The sequence below is a fragment of the Canis lupus genome, chromosome X (assembly GCF_048164855.1).
Source record: "Canis lupus baileyi chromosome X, mCanLup2.hap1, whole genome shotgun sequence".
Lineage (NCBI taxonomy): Eukaryota > Metazoa > Chordata > Mammalia > Carnivora > Canidae > Canis > Canis lupus.
In genome coordinates, this window is record NC_132876.1 from 107,742,061 (window position 1) to 107,761,737 (window position 19,677).

A 19,677-nucleotide genomic window follows, 5' to 3' on the forward strand; every position below is an offset into this window, starting at 1 on the left:
CAATGTCGGCTACTATTAGTAGCAGCAGTTGCAATATTATTATTAGTTAATATATATTCCATAGCACTTAGATTGAGCTTTACAGATGGTTGACACTACTAGAATTGCTGTAGAGTTTCTGTTAAATTATATGGGTTTTTCTGAGGGGCAAGACAGTATGCTATGAGGCCGACTGCTAATTTTCAAATCCCAGCTCTATCACTTATTATTTATTTAATCCATGGGCCTCAGCTTCCTAATCTATGAAATGGGAATAACGCCAAAATCTTTTTCACAGGGCTGTTATGAGGATGAAATGAGTTAAGACTTGTAAATTACCTAGAAGCATGTCTGTTGCATAATGTTCATCTACTTGTAAAATTAAAAAAATGTCTTTTAACAGCTCCCCACCTCCTTTTTCCAGGAGTTCCACCAAAAATACCTTCACAAGTTGATGAGGATGGCTAAAAGTATTTATTAGACGTAAAACAACAACTGAGTGTTTGCTTTTATATCCTAAATAACAAAGACAAACCACATAAATGTTGGAGTGTTAGGAAAAGATTATCCAGATTTTGGAGCACCTGCTCGATATCTGTTTTAAATAAGCCATCTAAAATCACATTAATCAGTTTATGGAAGTATACATGCAGGTTGCCTGGATCCATAATCAAATTTTACCTGTTTTGGCATCTCAGCACATAGATTTAAAATAAGTTATTATTTTGTTTATGGATTTTTTTAGCAGCTTTAATGTGAGAGCAAGTTGTCATATGTATATCTTATTAAGGAAAAAAAACCCTGAATCTAATCATTCTTTATTTAAAGGCTTTTATCACTACATTTAAATTTCTGTCTGTCTCTCTCTCTCTCTCTCTCTCACACACACATATACACACTGCTGCCTGCTTTTTCTTCCTCTGCTCTCAAAGTCAGATGAGGGCTTTGGCAGCTAACGACTCCTATATTTTCAGACAGAGAATCAGTGAGTAGGTAAAATAAAGTTATAGTCTTTTGAAAAATACCACAACATGCTTGGCTGACAGGTATATTGTGACCTCCATAATGAGATGGCAGTGATAGGAAGAAAGCAAGAACAAGCTGGGACTGAATCTCTGAGCTGGAGTAGAGGAGGTGGGGTGGGGGCTGAGGGAGAGCTAATCCTGTTGCCCTAATGGCACCTGTGAAGCAGAGAAGTCTTGTAAATCACCCTGATTAAAGGTGCAAACTGGGACATGCTTTGATAAGAAGCCCAACATGGTAAGTGTAAGTCACAAGGTGTTTCCAATACTCTAAAATGGGTGGGTAGCCAGAGGTAGATTCCACATGGCCTGTCTTCTGTAGCAGTAAACCAAGCCAGATGCTCCTTGGCAGAGGTGCCAGTAAGGGCAGGGTTCCAATCGTTGGAGTGCAATGGAATGTTAATCGATAAAGCAAAGCAGGATTTAGTAATATGGACTAGATAAACATGACAAGGTATTCAGAGTCCAAGGGCTCTCTTCACAGGCACATGGGACACTGAACCTATGGTAATAAGTTCCTGGCAACTTCCACTATGCATACACTCCAACTGAAGGCCTGTTTGTGTTGGGCAGGACATGGAGGTGGCTGTCTGCAGGCTGAGGACATCAAATGAGAGAGCCTGAGAAAGGCGGTGAAGTTCTTGTCACATTCAGTCAATCATTTATTTGTCTCATGTTTACTGAGCATTTATAAGATACAATACCTATATTCCGCATTGAAATATAGTGGGGAACAAGATGGAAAAACTTCCCTTTCTTGTCATGAACATAGACATGCCCTCCCTACTATGTACAAAGGAGAAAGACACCACGCATATAGTCACATAAATGAGTATATAATCATAAATCAAAAAAGGTTTTGAAGAAAATATAGAGGGTGCTAAGAGGCTATAATAGGAGAAGCTGATTGAGTTTAGAGGGTAGTGATCAGGCAAAGCCCCTCTGTAATTTCAGGTTTAGATGGGAGTCAGCCGGGGGGGGAAAGGCATGAAAGCAGTTTCAGTACTGGGCACAGCATGTCAAAAAAGGAAAGAGGTAGCAAAGACTGGTGGATGATCAGGGTAGTCAGGACATAGTAAGTGAGTGCCTGTTAGACAAGTTTAAGAAAAAAATATATATACTGGAATAATACATAGAACTAATAAAAAACTGTATATTTTATGATACCATAAACTTCTCAATCTTCTTTATTATTATATACACATTTCTGCCAAAACTGCTAAGAGGAATGAGTCAAACAGTGAGATCAAACTGTATTTGCTTTGCTTTGTGTATTTTTATTGGGCTGCTTTCCAAAATAGACCAATGGGGATTATAATCTAGGTCTGCTTATGGGGAACCTCTCTTCTCCACCCCTCCCCAACCCCCATCACATAGACTACATTTTTTTGGTAAATTATTTGCAAGGTATTTAATGTTGATATAATCCTACTATTAAATTCAACTAGATTTTGTCTAAATGTAAAATCAGACCACAGGGAGCTAGTATATCACAGCAGAGATAGCAGCCTACGACACTCAGGACTCAAATCTTTAGAGTCCTCTTCCACTTAAGCCCTAGTTCATTAAAAATGGCTGTGTTATCCAAAGGAATAATTAGTAAGAATGATTAGTGGTTCCTCATGAAAGTGATTAAATATTGATATTGATCTTGTGTTTCCAGGCAATTTAACGAAAGGAAAAATCCTTTAATTTTTAAATAGGTGTGCATAAACATTAAAAAACCAAGAATTCCTGTGAAATATAAAAAGCAATACTTTAAGCATATGTTGTTTTGCCTCCAAGGTCCAGACAATTTTAACTACAATGATCTATAGTCTCAGCAATAGATTATGCCAAATAACTACTTGTGCTTTATAACAGCAGCAGATCTGTATGTTTTCCTGAACTTAATGAAAAATAGTAACACAGAGCAAAAGAGAAATCTGGGTACAAGTCAATCCAGATACTGAAAATGTTATTAAAATCAACATATGAAGGCACATGTTTCTTAAAGTGAAGCTTTTTTCAAAATGCATGCAATTGGTCGTTAAAGCATAAATTCATTTGTGTAAGGAATGCCTTCCATGCACAGAAAAGCAGGGTAGAGTGTGCAAACACCACTGAAGTAGGTGATCTGGGATCTCTAGTCCTTACTCTCACACTTTTTGGCAACACAGCTTTGGGTAAATAAATCATTTAACCTTTCTGAGTTTTGCCATTTGCCAATGTGGTTATTGTGAAAGTTGAAAGATGTAACAAATGTGGAAGCTCTCTTGATAACTGTGAAGGTACTAAATTAGTGCTAGCCTTATAAGGTCCTCAGGGGAACTGAGAGCCTCATGAAAACACCACTAATACAGGTTTTGTTTTTTTGAACATTGGTTAGGCGTGCACTTTGGGGCTAACAATTATTTAGCTTCTTTTAAACCTGAGAATAGAGTTAGAAGTGTCAAGCCTACTAATCCTAGAGTCAGTGTTACATGAGAAGACTTCCCCCTCCCCAACAATTAACAATATTCCTTACTATACCCTGTTCCATTGTCAAAAAGTAGTTGGAATAAATATCACCTTCTTACAGACTCAGGTAACATAAAAGTAGGAGTCAAAAGTAGACTGATACCTTTCTTAGAATAAACTTCTAGAAGTGAAGTTACTACACCTGGTTCTTGATACATATAACTAAATAATGCCCTTCAGAAAAGTGGTAACAGTTTATACTCCTCTACAATATTCAATATTCAGGATATTCTTGATTATCAGTTTGATTCACCTTTTACTATCTTCCATAAATTAATAGCTCAAAATCCACAATATTCATCTATTTGCCTTCCTCAAACAGTATACTGCTATCCAGATGTGCTTGACAGGATGGCAAAGGCTGAGTGTTTAAATGTGCTTTCAATGGCTTACTGCTCCTCTTAGGATAAATCTAAACTCTTTAATAGTTTACATGCTCTGGGTGAAGTGGCCTCTTCTTCCTTTTCCAGCCCTGGGAAGTTCCCTCTTAAACAGACCAGCTGTCTCATGTTTAGGTCTTTGTTCGGACAACATTACTTAGGACTGGAGCACCAGATTCTATAGGGAACTCAATATTCAGATGGAATTTCTGACTAGTGACAGCAAAAGTGACCCCCTTCATACAGCTGAGAGTACTGATTTCAGACTGACTACAAATGGCTGTGGAAAATATCATCACTGGATTTGTCAGTCACTTAGGGGAGGAGGTTTTCATATGGGCACTATTCTCTTAGAGAGGAAGAGGCTGGGGGGTGGGTAGAGAAGGAGCAGCTAGAAGTGCTAATTGCTCTCTTTAACCCAGATGAATGAAAAGAATTTTTCTATACTCTGGTTTTATGAGAGAGCTCTAGAGGAAGTAAGCAGATGATTTAAAAGACTGGCTCGGAAAAGTAACTCAAGTATAAGTTATTAAATCTCTCACATTTTGTATCCCTAGATGGTATACCTTCCACTGCATTGACAGATTGAAATTTTTTGATACTCTGACCACCAAGCACAGTTGTTCACATTACTTTAGAACTTGTAATGCATGTTTTTTAAGGGTTCCTAGTAAGAAGCCATAGTTCATTCCATTGGCATGATAAATTCCCTTTTCAACAAAATGGCATACAATGGGTTGATTTCATCAACTGAATGTTCTGGCTAACAAGATTCTCAGCCTCCATACTGTCACTGTCCTAGTTTCTTATCATCTGCCTGGCCTGGGCGTAATGGCTCTGACTTTGGCCTCCTACCTCTTCCCCAGTACTCTGCAACAGAGAGATCCAACAAGCCAATCTCATCATTTGAATCCCCAGCTCAAAGTTCTTCAGTAGTTTTTTTTTTTTTTTGATCACTGCAATAATGAGCCTAAGTATTTTCCTATAAAACTCCTGATCTAAGCCCTGCCTACCTCTCTAGGCCCATCTACCACCCCATCCTCATGTGTTTTCCCTCTATTTTGAATGAATTGGTAATTCTGAGCAACATGAAGTCCCTGGAACGTACCATATTCTCACACATTTGTGGTACACTTCCATATACTTTCCCCCCCAAATACTGCTACTTATCTTTCACTCTTCACTCAAATACTCCCCATTCTAAGCTTCTTCTCACTTCCCCAGAAAGCTAAGGCCCTCCTCTCCCATGTTCCTCCTATACTTCTTGCACCTACCCATCACAACAATCAATTTACATTGGAGCTCTTGGCGTGTCTTTCTCTCCATATGCTAACTATGTGTTCTCATTTTTACCTCAAGCATCGTGCTCCAAGTCTAGGAAGAGATGCTCATGAATATATTAAAAATTCTATTTTTAATGTTGAATTTTATAGCTATCCACCTAATATTTATTATTATAGATGATTAACCAGCTAATTATTATTCTCCATCAATTCTGAGCATGTTATTTCATTAAAAAATCAAACCTGCTACAACATATGCATTCACTGAATATATGAACTGAAGAATAAATCAATAAGCCATCAAGATTTTTAAAGGCATTCCTAAACTTAGGATCTTTTATGAAAATCTGGCAATAGGATAAAGATAAGTAATCTGGAATCTACCCAAAAGAGTCATTTGCCAGGCTCCCAATAAAAATTATAGCACAGAGTCTTTGGAATTTTACTTACATGGTACAGTGTGGTCTCCGGCACAGGCGTGCCCATGATGTCTTGTCTCAATGCATCCATTTGCAAACTAGGTAGTAATGAATAGTGAGTCGGGCTATTACTCTTATCACTCTTCTTTTTAGACTTCTTCCCTGTGTCTTTTTTGCTGTTTCTCTGAAACATGTATTCTTCTTGAGCAATTTTTTCATTGCTCATATATCGGAGTAGAGAGTTTTCTATATAAAAAGAGATGAATACACGAATGTAAATATGCAAATATTCCAAATTTACCACTCTTTCCTAATTGTGCTATTAGATTTCATTTCAGAAATGTAACTTAATTTAATTTATAAAATACCTATGTAGTAAAAATACAGAGCATCTTAATAATTTGGGATCACAGGGCAATAAGAAATATCCCACAGATTATTTCTACAAGCTTTATCTCTGGACCAACTATATGAGAATCACTGCAAAACTTGAATTAGAAGTTCTGGTGTGTGCGGCTTATAAAAGTTCTAAGAAGTTCCCCCAGAGGGATTCAGCTAAAAAGTGATGACAAACACTGACCTATAAAAGACTAGCATCCTTGCAGAAGTTAAAGCCCACAGTTTGAACCAAAGGTCAGGAAACTTAGTTCATAGAATCTCTGCTTAAACTGATAGCATTCACTGAATAGCCAGCACTTAGGACTTCATAAGGCATTTCCCCCCAAGTTATCACTATTATATGAAGTCCCAAAATAGTGACTCAGCAATGGCATATGATCTATGTTTCTCTTTTCATTGTTTTCTTGATTAATTCTGTAACACAAATGAAGTTAGAAAACTAAAGTTTGGAAAATGGAATGAATACATAGATGTAAAGGAATCTGTCAATGTTCCTGTATTTGCCAACATTTTCTGAAATGCTCACTCCATGAAATAAGTGTTAATTAAGTAGACTAACGAAGCAGATATTCATGCTTGCTTATCCCTGTGTGGTAAATTCTGTACACTGGCTAGAAGTTAACAGGCAAATTGGTTAGCTAAATTATGAAGGAAGCTTAGTGAGCTGAGGTCCTATGAATAGTTTTTTGCTTGGTTTTATTTTTCATCTACAACTTTATGGCTCTCTGTTTCAGAAAGCTGAAGTAGCCCACCATAGCCACAGCAGGTCGAATCCCATTTAGTAGTGAGTCTTTCAGTGGCTCTTTTTACTGCTCACCTCAATAGCAGGATAAGTGAACATAAAAACTTACTTTTGGTAGATACTTCAAGTGTAGCCCACCCCCAAGTAAGAAGATAACCCTGAACAGCAAACAGAAGAGAAAAAAAAGCAAAGCGTTTTTTTTTTTTCCATTTCTATATGGTTTTCATTAGAGTCACTGGCCAAGTTTCCATTAACTTTACTCATGGACATCAATACTCATTTTAAGATTGTACTCCTACAAATGTAGTGAGGTTGCATTGCGGACCAATGGGGACTGATCACAAACTTCCTATTCACCGAACTTAATTCTTAGATGCAGTTTCACACTTCTGACCTTGTTTTCCAAATAGTGACTTTCACATAACAATCAGATATTTATTTTTTTACACTGTACTTATCTACCCTGAATCCCTTAAGAGACATTCAGAGAAGATATCTATTTAATAATATATCAAGACAGTCAAATGTTGTTCTGAGTTGGTTTGGGTGTATCATAAAGTCAGTGAGAGAATGAAGTTTTCCCCTGAAGCCATGACAACCTATTTAACGAACATTTAAATTTGCTTTTTGTTCCAACAACCCAGCCTACACTGAAATTCTAGAACACTTACCTCTTCTACTATCTCTCTTCATCTTATTTGGATCTTCATAGTCCCCCACCCAATTATATTCCACTGGCATAGATATAGGTCGTAGCTTGCCTAAACACAGAGAACAAAATTCACATCATTGTTTTTCTTCCCCATGTCCGCTCATACTTAACACTGATTTTTAGCTGCAGTCTGCAAAACACACTCACTCATATGCAACGTTACGGTTGGCATTTGTGTAGATGAAAAATGTGTGTTTTGAGCCAGAAGGTGAAACTGCCTGTGGCAATTGGCCAGGTGATAATGCAATCTTAAGGCATCCTTTCATAAATAATAAAGAACAGCCTAGGTTTGCTCTCTTAGGAGCCCCAGACTTTAAGGATATGGTCCTTTACAAAGAGTATCACATTTTAGGGATTTTTACTTTCTCTTCAGTCACTGGATCTCTGTCTTATTCCCCAGTGCCCACACGTCTACATCTTGATAGCCATTCTCCACGATACTAGCCCCTTGTGTTTAACCTGCCTGCAAGGACGTTAACCCACTGTGGCATGCTGGAAGGCTACAATGTGAACTTCCCATCCTCACTGCCTCCTAACTCCTATCATAATAAATACCTTTTGGATATACCACCATGCTTTAGCAATATGGCCAGCATCCCTTTTATGGCCTATAGCTGGGTCTGCCCCCAAGCATCTCTTGCTATTGTGAACAAGTCTGGTTTCCAGATCCAAGGAATCACTGCTTTGGCCTGTCCTGTTTCCCTCTGTGTTCTTACTAAATAGCATTTTACTTTAGCAAGCAGAACTCATGGCATAGACTTCAAGGATAACTTTTTGGTGAGGCTGCAGTATATTATTTTTGATCAACTTGAAATTCTTGAAACACAAAAGAGTCAAAGAAAAGCATACAAAAGTTTAAAAAGGATATCTAGCACAATGCCTGGCATATAATAACCGCTGAATACATTTTAAATGAATGAAAAGCCAAAACTCATACGGGACTGGATCATAATAATGATTGATTATGATGCTCTTGGTAATAGTACTAACACTTACATATCATTTACCATATGCCAAATACTGTCTAAGGGTTTTGTTTAATCCTTGTAACTGTGAGAAATATATTATCATTACCCTCATTTTACCAGATGAAGAAACTGAGACAGGTTATGTAACTGGCCCAATGACACACAGTTGGGGTTGAAACCCAGGCACTTAAACACCACTTCTGCCCATAATTCTTGATGACTTCAATATTCACTCTCCAATATTCTGGTCTCTCAGTTTCTTGAGGTTCTCTCCTTCCATCCATTCCTGTGGTCATATGCTCAACCTGTCAACTGCAAAGGCTGTAATCCCTTCTAGAATCCCACTTTTCAACTACCACCTCAACTACCACCTACCAACTGGCACCTATTTCTAGTGCCATCCTCACAGTATTCCAAGTCCAAAAATCCTCCTCCTTAATCTACTGATGTTCCCACCTTCCAGCACCTCTTGGTCACTGTATATCCTCTTCATTTCCCTCCTTTCCCAGCTAAATTTCACGACCAATTACTATGATCAGTCCATGTATTTAAAAAAATTCTTTTAGAATACTCCTAATTCTGTTCCTAAGGAAAAGGTTACCTTATGGATTTTATATTATGTACAGTGACAGTTTACCTAGTATATTTTGCTAAGCTCTTTGAAAGTCTGAAGATGAACTAAATATGATAAAATTATTAATGAGCCAATAAATGTAGTGTTTATTTAAATGTGGCTTCCTTTCAAGGTGTGCAAACACCTTTATAAATAATCACAATTCCAAAATTCTGAGTAGATCTTTGCACTTTTACAAAGGGAGAGCTTTGGGAGAGCGGATGCAGGTCAATATATCCTGCCTTCCCAGGGTTGAGTAAAGCTTTCAAGAAATATTTAGTTTTGTCATGTCTATTCAACTGCCTGACAGAATCAATCCTCCAGACTTTCAATGTTCTGATTTCTGTATTTTCAAAACTCCTACAACTTATTTCTTTAGAATCTGTTTTTTAAAATAAACTCCATCTCAGCACGTGCACACTGAAACTGAAGCAATTAACAGCCCTAACCCTGTTTCTACATCCCACCAAGAAAATCCTTTGGAAAGTAACAATCCAATAAATAAACAGTTGTTTTTCTTGCTCTATATGTTATTATATGTACATATAAAGTAGTTTGATACTTTTCAAAGAATTGATTGGTTATTTGGAGTCAAATATATATGCACAAGAACAAGAAGAAATATATTCACATATAGAATATGAAATACGTAATTGTATTCGTTGTATTTTGGGTCATCTCCGAGATTCTCAAGGAACTAAGTCATTGAGGCATGAGGCCTTTGATATGTCTGGTTATATTATTAACCATAAGGAAAAATTTTCAGAGGATTAAACACTGACTTTCTGGTGACTTATTAGTAGAGTATGTTGTATATTGCTAAGGTAAAATTGAGAAAAAGGTATTGAATTAAACAAAAAACTGAGATAAAAATCTTAATTAACATTCACTTCTGGAGGACATCAGGGCTTTTGCTTTTAGTAGTTATAAAGCTATGAATTTATCAATGCAAGGAAAAATAATTATTTTAAAAAGTATTATTTGTTTAGTTATAAGAAATAATGTTACTTATAAGTATTACTCCTTTCATAAATGTTTTAATTGTGTTGAAAAATTGAAAGAGACTTAATAAAACAGAATGAGGTAACACTCATATAAACAGCAGTCCTTGGCAAATTAAAAAAAGACAATGGCTTAAATAATTTCTAATTCCAAATACAGAGATCTTGAATTGCAGCATGGAAATGTTTGCCACTGCCTACGTCTAGCAGGACTTTAATTTCACAAAACAGCAAAGTTCAAATGGAAAAAGAACTTTATGGTTTATTGCTGCAGTATGGTTAAAAAAAGAGTACTATAAGCATTATTGTTTGATTTAAATCAAATTTACACTATTATGAATATATATAAAGTGTTTTTACATTTGTAATGACTTTTGAAGGCTTTTTAAACACATTTGACTCATTCCTTATGGAAATGTACATATACTAATAATAAATCTCTGAAAGACAATCTGAAAAATGTTAAGACATCTCTTTAGGTAGTAACACTTGTATTTACTAATTCATGATAAAAATTAATAACAATAGTCAAGAATATAGTAAAAAAGAGCCCATTCAAAAATCCTGCTGGCCACTTCCTCTTAATTTTATTCCTCCAACCATAAATCATTTATTAATTGTAGAGTACATTTGACACCCTATTATAAGCCTTGTGATATCTCTGTGCTAGTGTCTCACAGTTAAACTATTTTGTTACCTGGCTTTTCATATCTGTTGCACATCTGGAGCTTTCTTTCTAAGTTGGGTTTTCATAGAGGCAAGTATTATGCACTGCCTTTCTTACTGTATTCCAATAAATATAGAGTTAAAAGATAACTAATTTTGATTTTGTTTGCATTTTTATTCTGAAATTGATGGCAAGTGGTTTTTTTATTATGACTATATATAGCTGTAATTAAACATAAATAGAACACTAAATATAATTTTAGGAATACTGACAATGATGGGCGCTTGGATGGCTCAGTTGGTTAAGCATCCAAACTCTTGGTTTCAGCTTGGCTTATGGTCTCGAGGTTGTGAGATCGAGCCCACATCAGGCTCCATGCTCAATGTAGAGTCTGCTTGAGATTCTCTTCCCCTCTTTTCCTCCCCCTACTTGTGTCCTCTCTCTCTAAAATACATAAAATTAAATAAATAAAATCTTAAAAAAAGAATACTGACAATGATGGAGTACTTTATAATGATCTAAAGTACTTATTTTAAAATGAAATTGCTATGTTTTAATTTTACTGTACAGAATTGCTTGGAAATAAACTGGCATTTCCCTTAGATAATAAAGCATATATTTGGTGCTATTGCAAATGCTCCAATGCCCTTTGGTGGAGCTAATTGCTCACTCTTCTGGTATTTTTCATAGTGTTTTTGGTATATATGCATTATTATATGTTATTATATTATATCTGTCTGTTAAAAGTTTTTCTACTTTTTGGTAGAAATTAGGTCTTAGGTATCTTTGTTATGAGTGCCTCTGGCAAAGACACTGACCCAGAGCAGGTATTGATTAAAAATTTTTTTGAGTGCTTGAATGGAATGATGCTGGACATTAGGGATACCCCCAAATTACTGGGCCGTTTGCTGAATCTGAGTCCCTCTTACTTACTTAAAGGCATCTCCTGTGCAATGCTCACTTATTTCTCCTGCAGCATCGATTCTTCCCTTACTACCCAATGATTCCAACTAGCAAATAAACATGCTGTAATTTCTTCAATCTTTAAAAAACAAAAACACCACCTCTCTTCACCAGCAAACTGCCACTCAGCTACCACTTCATTTCTCTGCTCTCCATTACAGAAAAACTCCTAGAATATAAAACTCATTTATATTCTCTGTTTCTAATTCCTTTCCTTTTTTTTCTAGCTTTATTAAGGTATGATTGACAAATAAAAATATTATATATTAAAGTTGTACAACATGACTTTTTAAGGTGTGCAATGTGATGACATAATACACATATACACTGTAAAATGATGACTACAATCCAGTTAACACATCCTTCAGGTCACATGGTTACCATCTGTATGTGTGTATATGTGTGGTGAGAATAGTTGAGACCTGTTCTCAAATTTCAAATATAAAATGGAAAACAGTATTGAGGTTCCTCAAAAACAACACAGAGCTACCATATGATCCAGCAACCCTACTTCTGGGTACATATCCAAAGAAAATGAAATTAGTATCTCAAAGATACTGTATCTTTGATCCCATATTCACTGTAGCATTATTCATAATAGCTAAGACAGGGAAATAATCTAAGTGTCCATTAATGGATGAGTGGATAAAGAAAATATGGTATATGTATACAACAGAGTAATATTCAGCCATAAAAAGATAGAAATGCTAAAATTGTGATGATGGATGAATCTGAAGGACATTATGCTAAATGCAATAAGCCAGACACAGAAAGACAAATAGTGTAGGATCTCACTTTTATGTGGAATCGCCTCCTCTTTCTTTCTTGAACCTTCTCTGATTAGGCTCTTGCCCTCAAACTATACCAAAATTGCTATCGTCAAGGTCACTCGCACCTTCATGTTGCTAAATCCAATAGACAATTCTTAGATCCTCTGACTTTTCTGACTTATTTGTAGCATCTGACACAGAGGATTACTCCCTTCTTTGAAACATTTCCTTTATCTGGCACCCAGGATTGTCCTCCTCTGGTTTGCCTCTCCTCTTCTCATGCTAAATTCGCATACACTCTTGAGAGCTAAGCAAAAATGTCATTTCTTCAGGGATGCTCTTCTTGACCTTTTACTCTAGGTTGGGTTTCTATGTATTTATTCTCATTTTCTGTATAGTTTTTCCTCATAGTGTGCCATTTATAGTCAAATAAATATTCATTAAATTAGTTGCTTCAATTCAGCCTCTCTTCTAGAATGTAAATTTCACCAAGAAAATTTCTCTGTTTACTGTGTTATCTCCAGCGCATAGTACAGTGCCTTAAACACAGTCACTGTTCAATACTTAGTGACTGGTTATTTGTTAAGAAAGTAAACAGGGGACCTTCCTCACACATATAGTTTCTTTCTCCTTCCTTCCTGTCAACTTTTCCTTCCCCTCCCCCTCATTTTTCCTTCCCATCCCTTCCCTTTCTCGCTTCCTTTTAATGTAGGATGTCAACCTTACCAACCTCCTTCATTTCTAACAAACTAAGCCTTAGAGAGCAGTTTGGTAATCACGTTAGAACTAGGCGTCCTGCTTCCTGATATGCAGAAACATTCCCATGTTAGACTACCCATGAAGTCTGTTGAAATACTACCGAATTGCTGCCTTCTTCAATTTTATTTACCCCCCTTCTTAATTCCGTCCTCAGACATGCTAAAATCATTAAATTTTAGGGTGATAAGCATCTGAGAAGCAATCTTGTCTCTTACAGTTGCCAAAGAGTCGAAAAAAGACTTTAGAGAAATTTCTACTGAAGTCTGACATACCCTTTAACGCTCACCAAAAAAAAAAAAAAAAAGCTTTCTCTAGTCTAAGGAGAAAAAATATATACATACGCACACACATATACACATCTGTTCTGAATATTTTAGCCAATATTTTGATGAAAATGAGTGTAGTAAGGAATGTTAAGCTACAAGCATGCCACATATACCCATCAAACTCCCCCCATACCAGACAGAAAAATTACTTTCAGATGGTTGACTGCATTTCTAGGAAAACATCCCGAGGTAATTTAAGGTAGACAATCACACATTTAAAGAGGAATAAAACGGAACTGAATGGAAAGTCAGTAATTTTTTAAGAATAAAGGCAACATATCTGGATCTAATAAAATAAGTAAAAACAGGCACTTTGATCTTTAGGGCCATATTTTTTAAATTTCATTTTTAGATAAAAGAGCTTGGGAAAAAGTTGGATCGTAAACATTTCAATGTGATGATTATTTAAATATTGGCTTTAAGGCCTTAAATAATCAAAATCAAATAGAAACCCAATTATTACTAACTTGAGCTCTTCTCAGTTTCATTAATGGAGAACAAAAACAAAATCTAATTTCAAAGAATAAGCTACATCTTGTTTGTAAATTTTCCTATTGCTTTCTAAAAGTGATCTAGACTTTAAATTGGGAGTAATGTAAAAATTATTGTAGAAAATTTTTAACCGTATCAAAAATTATATGGAACTTTTAAGACTTGTTTTCAAGGCCTATTATATTTTGAAGCAGATTACCTTTTGTAAGCATTCTACCAAGAGAACAACTGGGCCGTACACATTAGAGTTTGGAAAGACAGGTTTTTATATGTTGAAATGTCTGCCACTGTGCATAGAGTTACTTCTTCTACATTAGAGGGGTGTGAGGACTGGGAAAGATTCAGATGGTTTAGTGTTTAAGCGACAAAAGACTTCTGGGTCCTTCTCTGAAGGCTCTGGTGGGTAAAAAAATGAGCTATGCTAAAATACTATTGCCCCATGCTGTGCTCAGCATTAATACAGTTGTGGACAAGAAAAATGACATGAGTATGTAAATATTATTGGTTAAAAATATTCCATTTTCAAGTTAAACAACTACAAATTAAAGCCCTCTCTTTTATTTTTTCTGTAGTTTCAAGTTTTTGTTTAAAATCCAGTTAGTTAACATACAGTGTAATATCAGTCACATTTTACAAAAAATTTTAGTAAAGCAGTGTCTTGAAAATCTTATCAACATATGGAAGAGAGTCCTCTTTTCTCACGAAGAGTGAAAAAGACAATGATTAAGACCATCAATTGAAGACTCTCTTTTGAAATAAACAGAATGACATCTTGTAATAACTTTATTCCTTTCACATATTTTTCCTTTGGGAATACACAAGTCATTAAAACTAGCAAGAAAGGTAGAGATGAAAAACTGAAAAGACACACCAAAGTTAATTCCTCAGGATTTCATCAGTAGTCAGTGTTGGAGTCAGTTCAGGAATATACTTTTAACTTCCTATCCCAGTGCTCTCTTTGCTACATCAGATTGCCTTGGTGACAAATTCAAGACCATTGCATTACACAAAAATCCAATTCTTTTATCTTCAAAAACAATTTAGTGACATGTATGAATATTGCTTTTGTTTAAGTGTCCTCCCAGCCAGTTTGCTACTCTTGCAAAAAGTTCTTAGAAGTTATGTGAAGTACTAATAGATGATTGGAAAATAAACTGTGGATGTAGCTTTGTATTTCCTATCCATCATCTTTTTTTTAATTTATTTTTTATTGGTGCTCAATTTACTAACATACAGAATAACCCCCAGTGCCCGTCACCCATTCACTCCCACCCCCCGCCCTTCTCCCCTTCTACCACCCCTAGTTCGTTTCCCAGAGTTAGCAGTCTTTACGTTCTGTCTCCCTTTCTGATATTTCCCACACATTTCTTCTCCCTTCCCTTATATTCCCTTTCACTATTATTTATATTCCCCAAATGAATGAGAACATATAATGTTTGTCCTTCTCCGACTGACTTACTTCCCTCAGCATAATACCCTCCAGTTCCATCCACCTATCCATCATCTTAACCAAGATGGAAAAAACATTGCTTTGACATGATGTGTCAACTTATAAGCTTACTTATAAAATAATGCTAGGTTATCACATGTATACTTTTAAATGATTGTATACTGTCTTAATTTTTTGTTCTAATATCTCTAGTCATTAAATAATCAATGTACAATCTTTAGTTATCTCTTCTTTAACAGAACTCTTTGTAATATTTGACATTTTCTACCCTCCCTTCTCCCCCCGCCCCAGGGATCTATTTCCTCCATGATTTCTGGCAAATTGTTTTGCAGTGATACCATTAATTCTACAAGGAGCCTGGAGGATAGAACACCATGCACTGATCTTTCCAGTTAGTATTTATTACTTGAGTTTGGACTTTTTATCGCAAATAAGATTTATTCTATAAAATGGCTTTTCTGCAAGATAGAAATGAAAACAACATTCAGCAAGCCGTCTGCTTGGGTATGCTTTGACCTAAGAGTAGACGCTTTTCCAGGTTGCCTGCAGTTAAACATCTGGCTCTTGATTTTGGCTCAGGTCATGATCTCAGGGTTGTGAGATGGAGCCCTGCATCAGGCTCTGCACTAGGCATGGAGCCTACTTAAGATTCTTTCTTTTCCCACTCCTCTCCTTTCTCCCCTTCTCAAAAGAAAAAAGAAATAGAATAGAGGCCTTTCAAAATGCTTATCTATTAAGTTAGAGGTTTGGAACTTAAAACACAAACTTTTATCATTGGTATGAATCTTTAAGAGGAGCTGCAAAAGTCTATTTTAGCATTTTCCAAAATATATTCCATCAAACATGAGTTCCATTGAGAGGTTAATAAGTATTTTGTGACCAAAACTGAAAAAGATACAATGTACAAATACATTCAGGAAACAATAAGCTAACCCAAATTCAAGAAGACCTTCAAAGCCTTTAGTATGCTAATGTGCACTTATTAATCGCCAAGAAGGGGATAAAATATTCAGAGCTTCCCAATCTTATTTAACCAGATAACTTCTTTCTTTTAAAAACATACTTTTTCAGAACTAGACATCTGAAGAACATATTTGGGAAAATGATGGATTCTTAATCCACAATGTGATGTGAAAGCTCACACTAACCACTCTTAAATTTTACCTAGCTGCCATTTATTATATTTTTTCCATATGGAAAAATGCATTTTGATTTCAACTAGGGACAATGGGTCCTCTCCTGCTCCAGGGAATACCATGATTAGGTTTTCTATTGTAGAGCAGACACAACATTATATTACTTCTGCCCAGAGACTGTGTTGTGACTAAATGTAGGTCTCTCCTTGCAGGGCAATAATTTCAGAGATTCTTTGAATTAAAAAAAAGGCAATTGGCCCAGTGTCATACAAGGGCTCTTTGATTTTCTACTCACATATACCTGCTTCCATATTAAATCTGTGTGCAGTTGATTCTTCTTAAGTTAGTTAAGGGTTTCTCAATAGCAGAACTCTTGACATTGTGGATTGGATTATTCTTTATAGCTGGGAGCTGTTCTGTTCTTTGTAGGATGTGTACTAGCATCCTAGGCCTCTACCCAGTAGATGCCAGTAGCATTTCCACCTCTGGTTATGACAACTATAAATGTTCCCCCAAATTGTAAATCTTCCCTGGAGGGCAATACTGACCCCAGTTGAGAATCACTGACTTAGGCTGTTTCTACTCTTGGCTTCCCATTTTGTCTTTAAGGGAATCACTATTTCATCTAGTTCATATCTTTCTGTTGATGAATTCATTTTAAGATTGACTTCTTTCCTCTGACAGTTGCATCAGTTTTGTTGACTTGGGTTTGCTAATCTTTCCATTTTACCCAAATACTGATACTCTGGAACTTGGTTAAGAGTTCCTTTTCCTTAATCTTACTATTTTATCCATCGCCTAGCACTTTAATTTGTTCAGGATGATTGTTTTCTTGCCTGGTTTTATTTTTTTTTTTTTTGAGAGTCTCCAAGTATTTTATTTATATATTATTTTTGTTCTTCTTTTCTTCCCCTAGCAATTAATCTTAAACCTAAAAAGATCCAAACTGTTTTCAGAATTCTGACGCTGTGAGGTTCTACTCAGGCCCTTCTGTCCAGAATATGAGCTAGTGGTTTCCACAATGGAACTTAAAAGAAGATTTGGATCAGGGCAGTTTTTAGCGTTATTACCTATTTGAATGCTCTTCCTTCTGGTTTTCAAAACCAAACCAAAAGAAATGGACCAATTCTATTCATATTTCTTTTAATTGCTATGATTTAAGTGGCTGGTTATTGGGTAGGTAAAGGGACCAAAACAAGGAAATACTTTCGGCCCCTTTGACCTTTATTAAATCCCTCCATAGGGAGAGGATAAGTGTTAATTTTATCCACAGGCACTTGACAATCTTTGGGACATTTTCATTTATAACCAGGAATAATTCGTTATACCATTTGGACACTATTTCTTGAGTACTTTCCATGTGGCAAGAATAGCCCTAAGTGCCAGACATACATTATCTCATTTAACCCTTATAGAAACACCACAAGTAATATTGCCATTCCATTTTACAGACAAGGAAACAAAAACAGGGGTGCCTGGGTGGCTCAGTGGTTGAGCATCTGCCTTTGGCTCAGGGCGTGATCCCGGAGTCCTAGGATCGAGTCCCACATCGGGCTCCCCACAGGGAGCCTGCTTCTCCCTCTGCCTATGTCTCTGCCTCTCTGTGTCTCTCATGAATAAATAAATACAATCTTTAAAAAAAAGGCAACAAAAACATAGTGAGGTAAGGCTCAAGTTCAAGGTCAATCAGTTATTAAAGGCCAACCTGTGACACCAAACTCAGATCTCTCTGACTTCAAAACACATGCTCTGCTATTTCTATAAGTAAAATCACACAAATTAGGGAAGAGTGCCTTCCCTCATTGCTTACTCTGATATTTACATTAGGAACAGACAAGTTTCTATTTCTCTAAAAATATTGCTGAACTACTTTTCTATCCATTATTACATGGTCCCTTATCACCATCAGTTTGATGTTCAAAATTATTTTGTGAAGCTAATCAACACGCAGTCTTTATGAACCGTACAAATTAAGTCCAAAGGTAGAATTCCTGTGACTATAGTATACGTCTCATATTTCTACATTTTTGATTCAATAATTTCTAATACTGTGGTTAGTTCTGGTTTGGAAGTGGTACATTTTACTTGAACAAAGACATTTTGTGTGGTTAGTATCTCAATTTCTTTTCTTTCTAAAAGCATAGCTGATGAATGACAGCTGAACTTTTACCTGATTAGGAAGACAATTTACATTTAAAAATCATAGGAAGGAGAGAAGTATTCCAAAATAAAAAAGTATGACTGTATCATGTATACGTGATGCTTTAAGAAATGTTTTGAATAATGTTATTAATTATAATTTAACTGGCCAAAAAGTAGAATGAGATTATAAGACAAAGACGATGTTGCAGTGTGATAAGAGACTCTGGAGCCTACAGATAATTTCCTCTCCTCACAGTGATAGAGTAGTTCATAGTGTCATTGCCCATAGGTTCTTCACCATGCTGTTTGAAGTCATTTCAAGCCATTTGCTATTCATGTGGATAGATGGGACATGGTAGTTTTCTCTTGTCCCAGCTACTCGAGGGGAAAATGTTAGGTATAATGTTATGGAAATTAATTTTCCTCAATGCACAATGTATACAAATAACATGTGGAACATTTCTAAAATAACAGCTTTGCCCTCATTCACGTGTTTTTTGTGAGGTTCTGGATTCTCAATAAATTGGAAAAGGTCTGGATTCTTTCAAACATATACTATTATGTGATATTATTGTAAAAATATGTGTTCCTCCTATTCTTATAAAATATGAGCACTCAACAGCCACAAAAGGACTCAGCCAACTGTGTCCACCTTTTAGCAGGTTTCTATGCATAGAAATGTGGTATGCTGGAATAGCAAGGGCAAAGAGTCTGTGAACAGCGAAAGGGAAAGTTGATGGGGAATATGGCCATTCTGAAAAGTTGCCAAGCAACTGATTTCATCAAATTTGAACCTTTACCTTTGAAGTATGAGCATATGAGACCAAATAGTTAAAGTGATTTAATGCTGTCCTCTTTCCCCTCTTCTAATTTTCACATTTATTTTTAAAAAAACTGAATCGTCTATTCACCCCATCTAATTCTTCAAAGAATTTAAATGGCTGATATTATTACT

General features: G+C 36.0%; 1 protein-coding gene across 5 annotated transcripts in view; it reads right to left on the reverse strand.

The window, feature by feature from the left end:
* CNKSR2 (connector enhancer of kinase suppressor of Ras 2) overlaps positions 1 to 19,677 on the reverse strand; it is a 277,033-nt gene that overhangs the window by 78,528 nt on the left and 178,828 nt on the right. For 3 of the 5 annotated variants that reach the window (XM_072818026.1, XM_072818028.1, XM_072818030.1), the window contains 2 exons: positions 7,395 to 7,484; positions 5,614 to 5,828 (listed from right to left, as the gene is read on the reverse strand). In XM_072818026.1, coding sequence (XP_072674127.1) covers positions 5,614 to 5,828; positions 7,395 to 7,484 — 305 coding nt within the window. The remainder of the gene's footprint in view (positions 1 to 5,613; positions 5,829 to 7,394; positions 7,485 to 19,677) is intronic. The other 2 variants (XM_072818027.1, XM_072818029.1) reach the window with 1 other exon arrangement.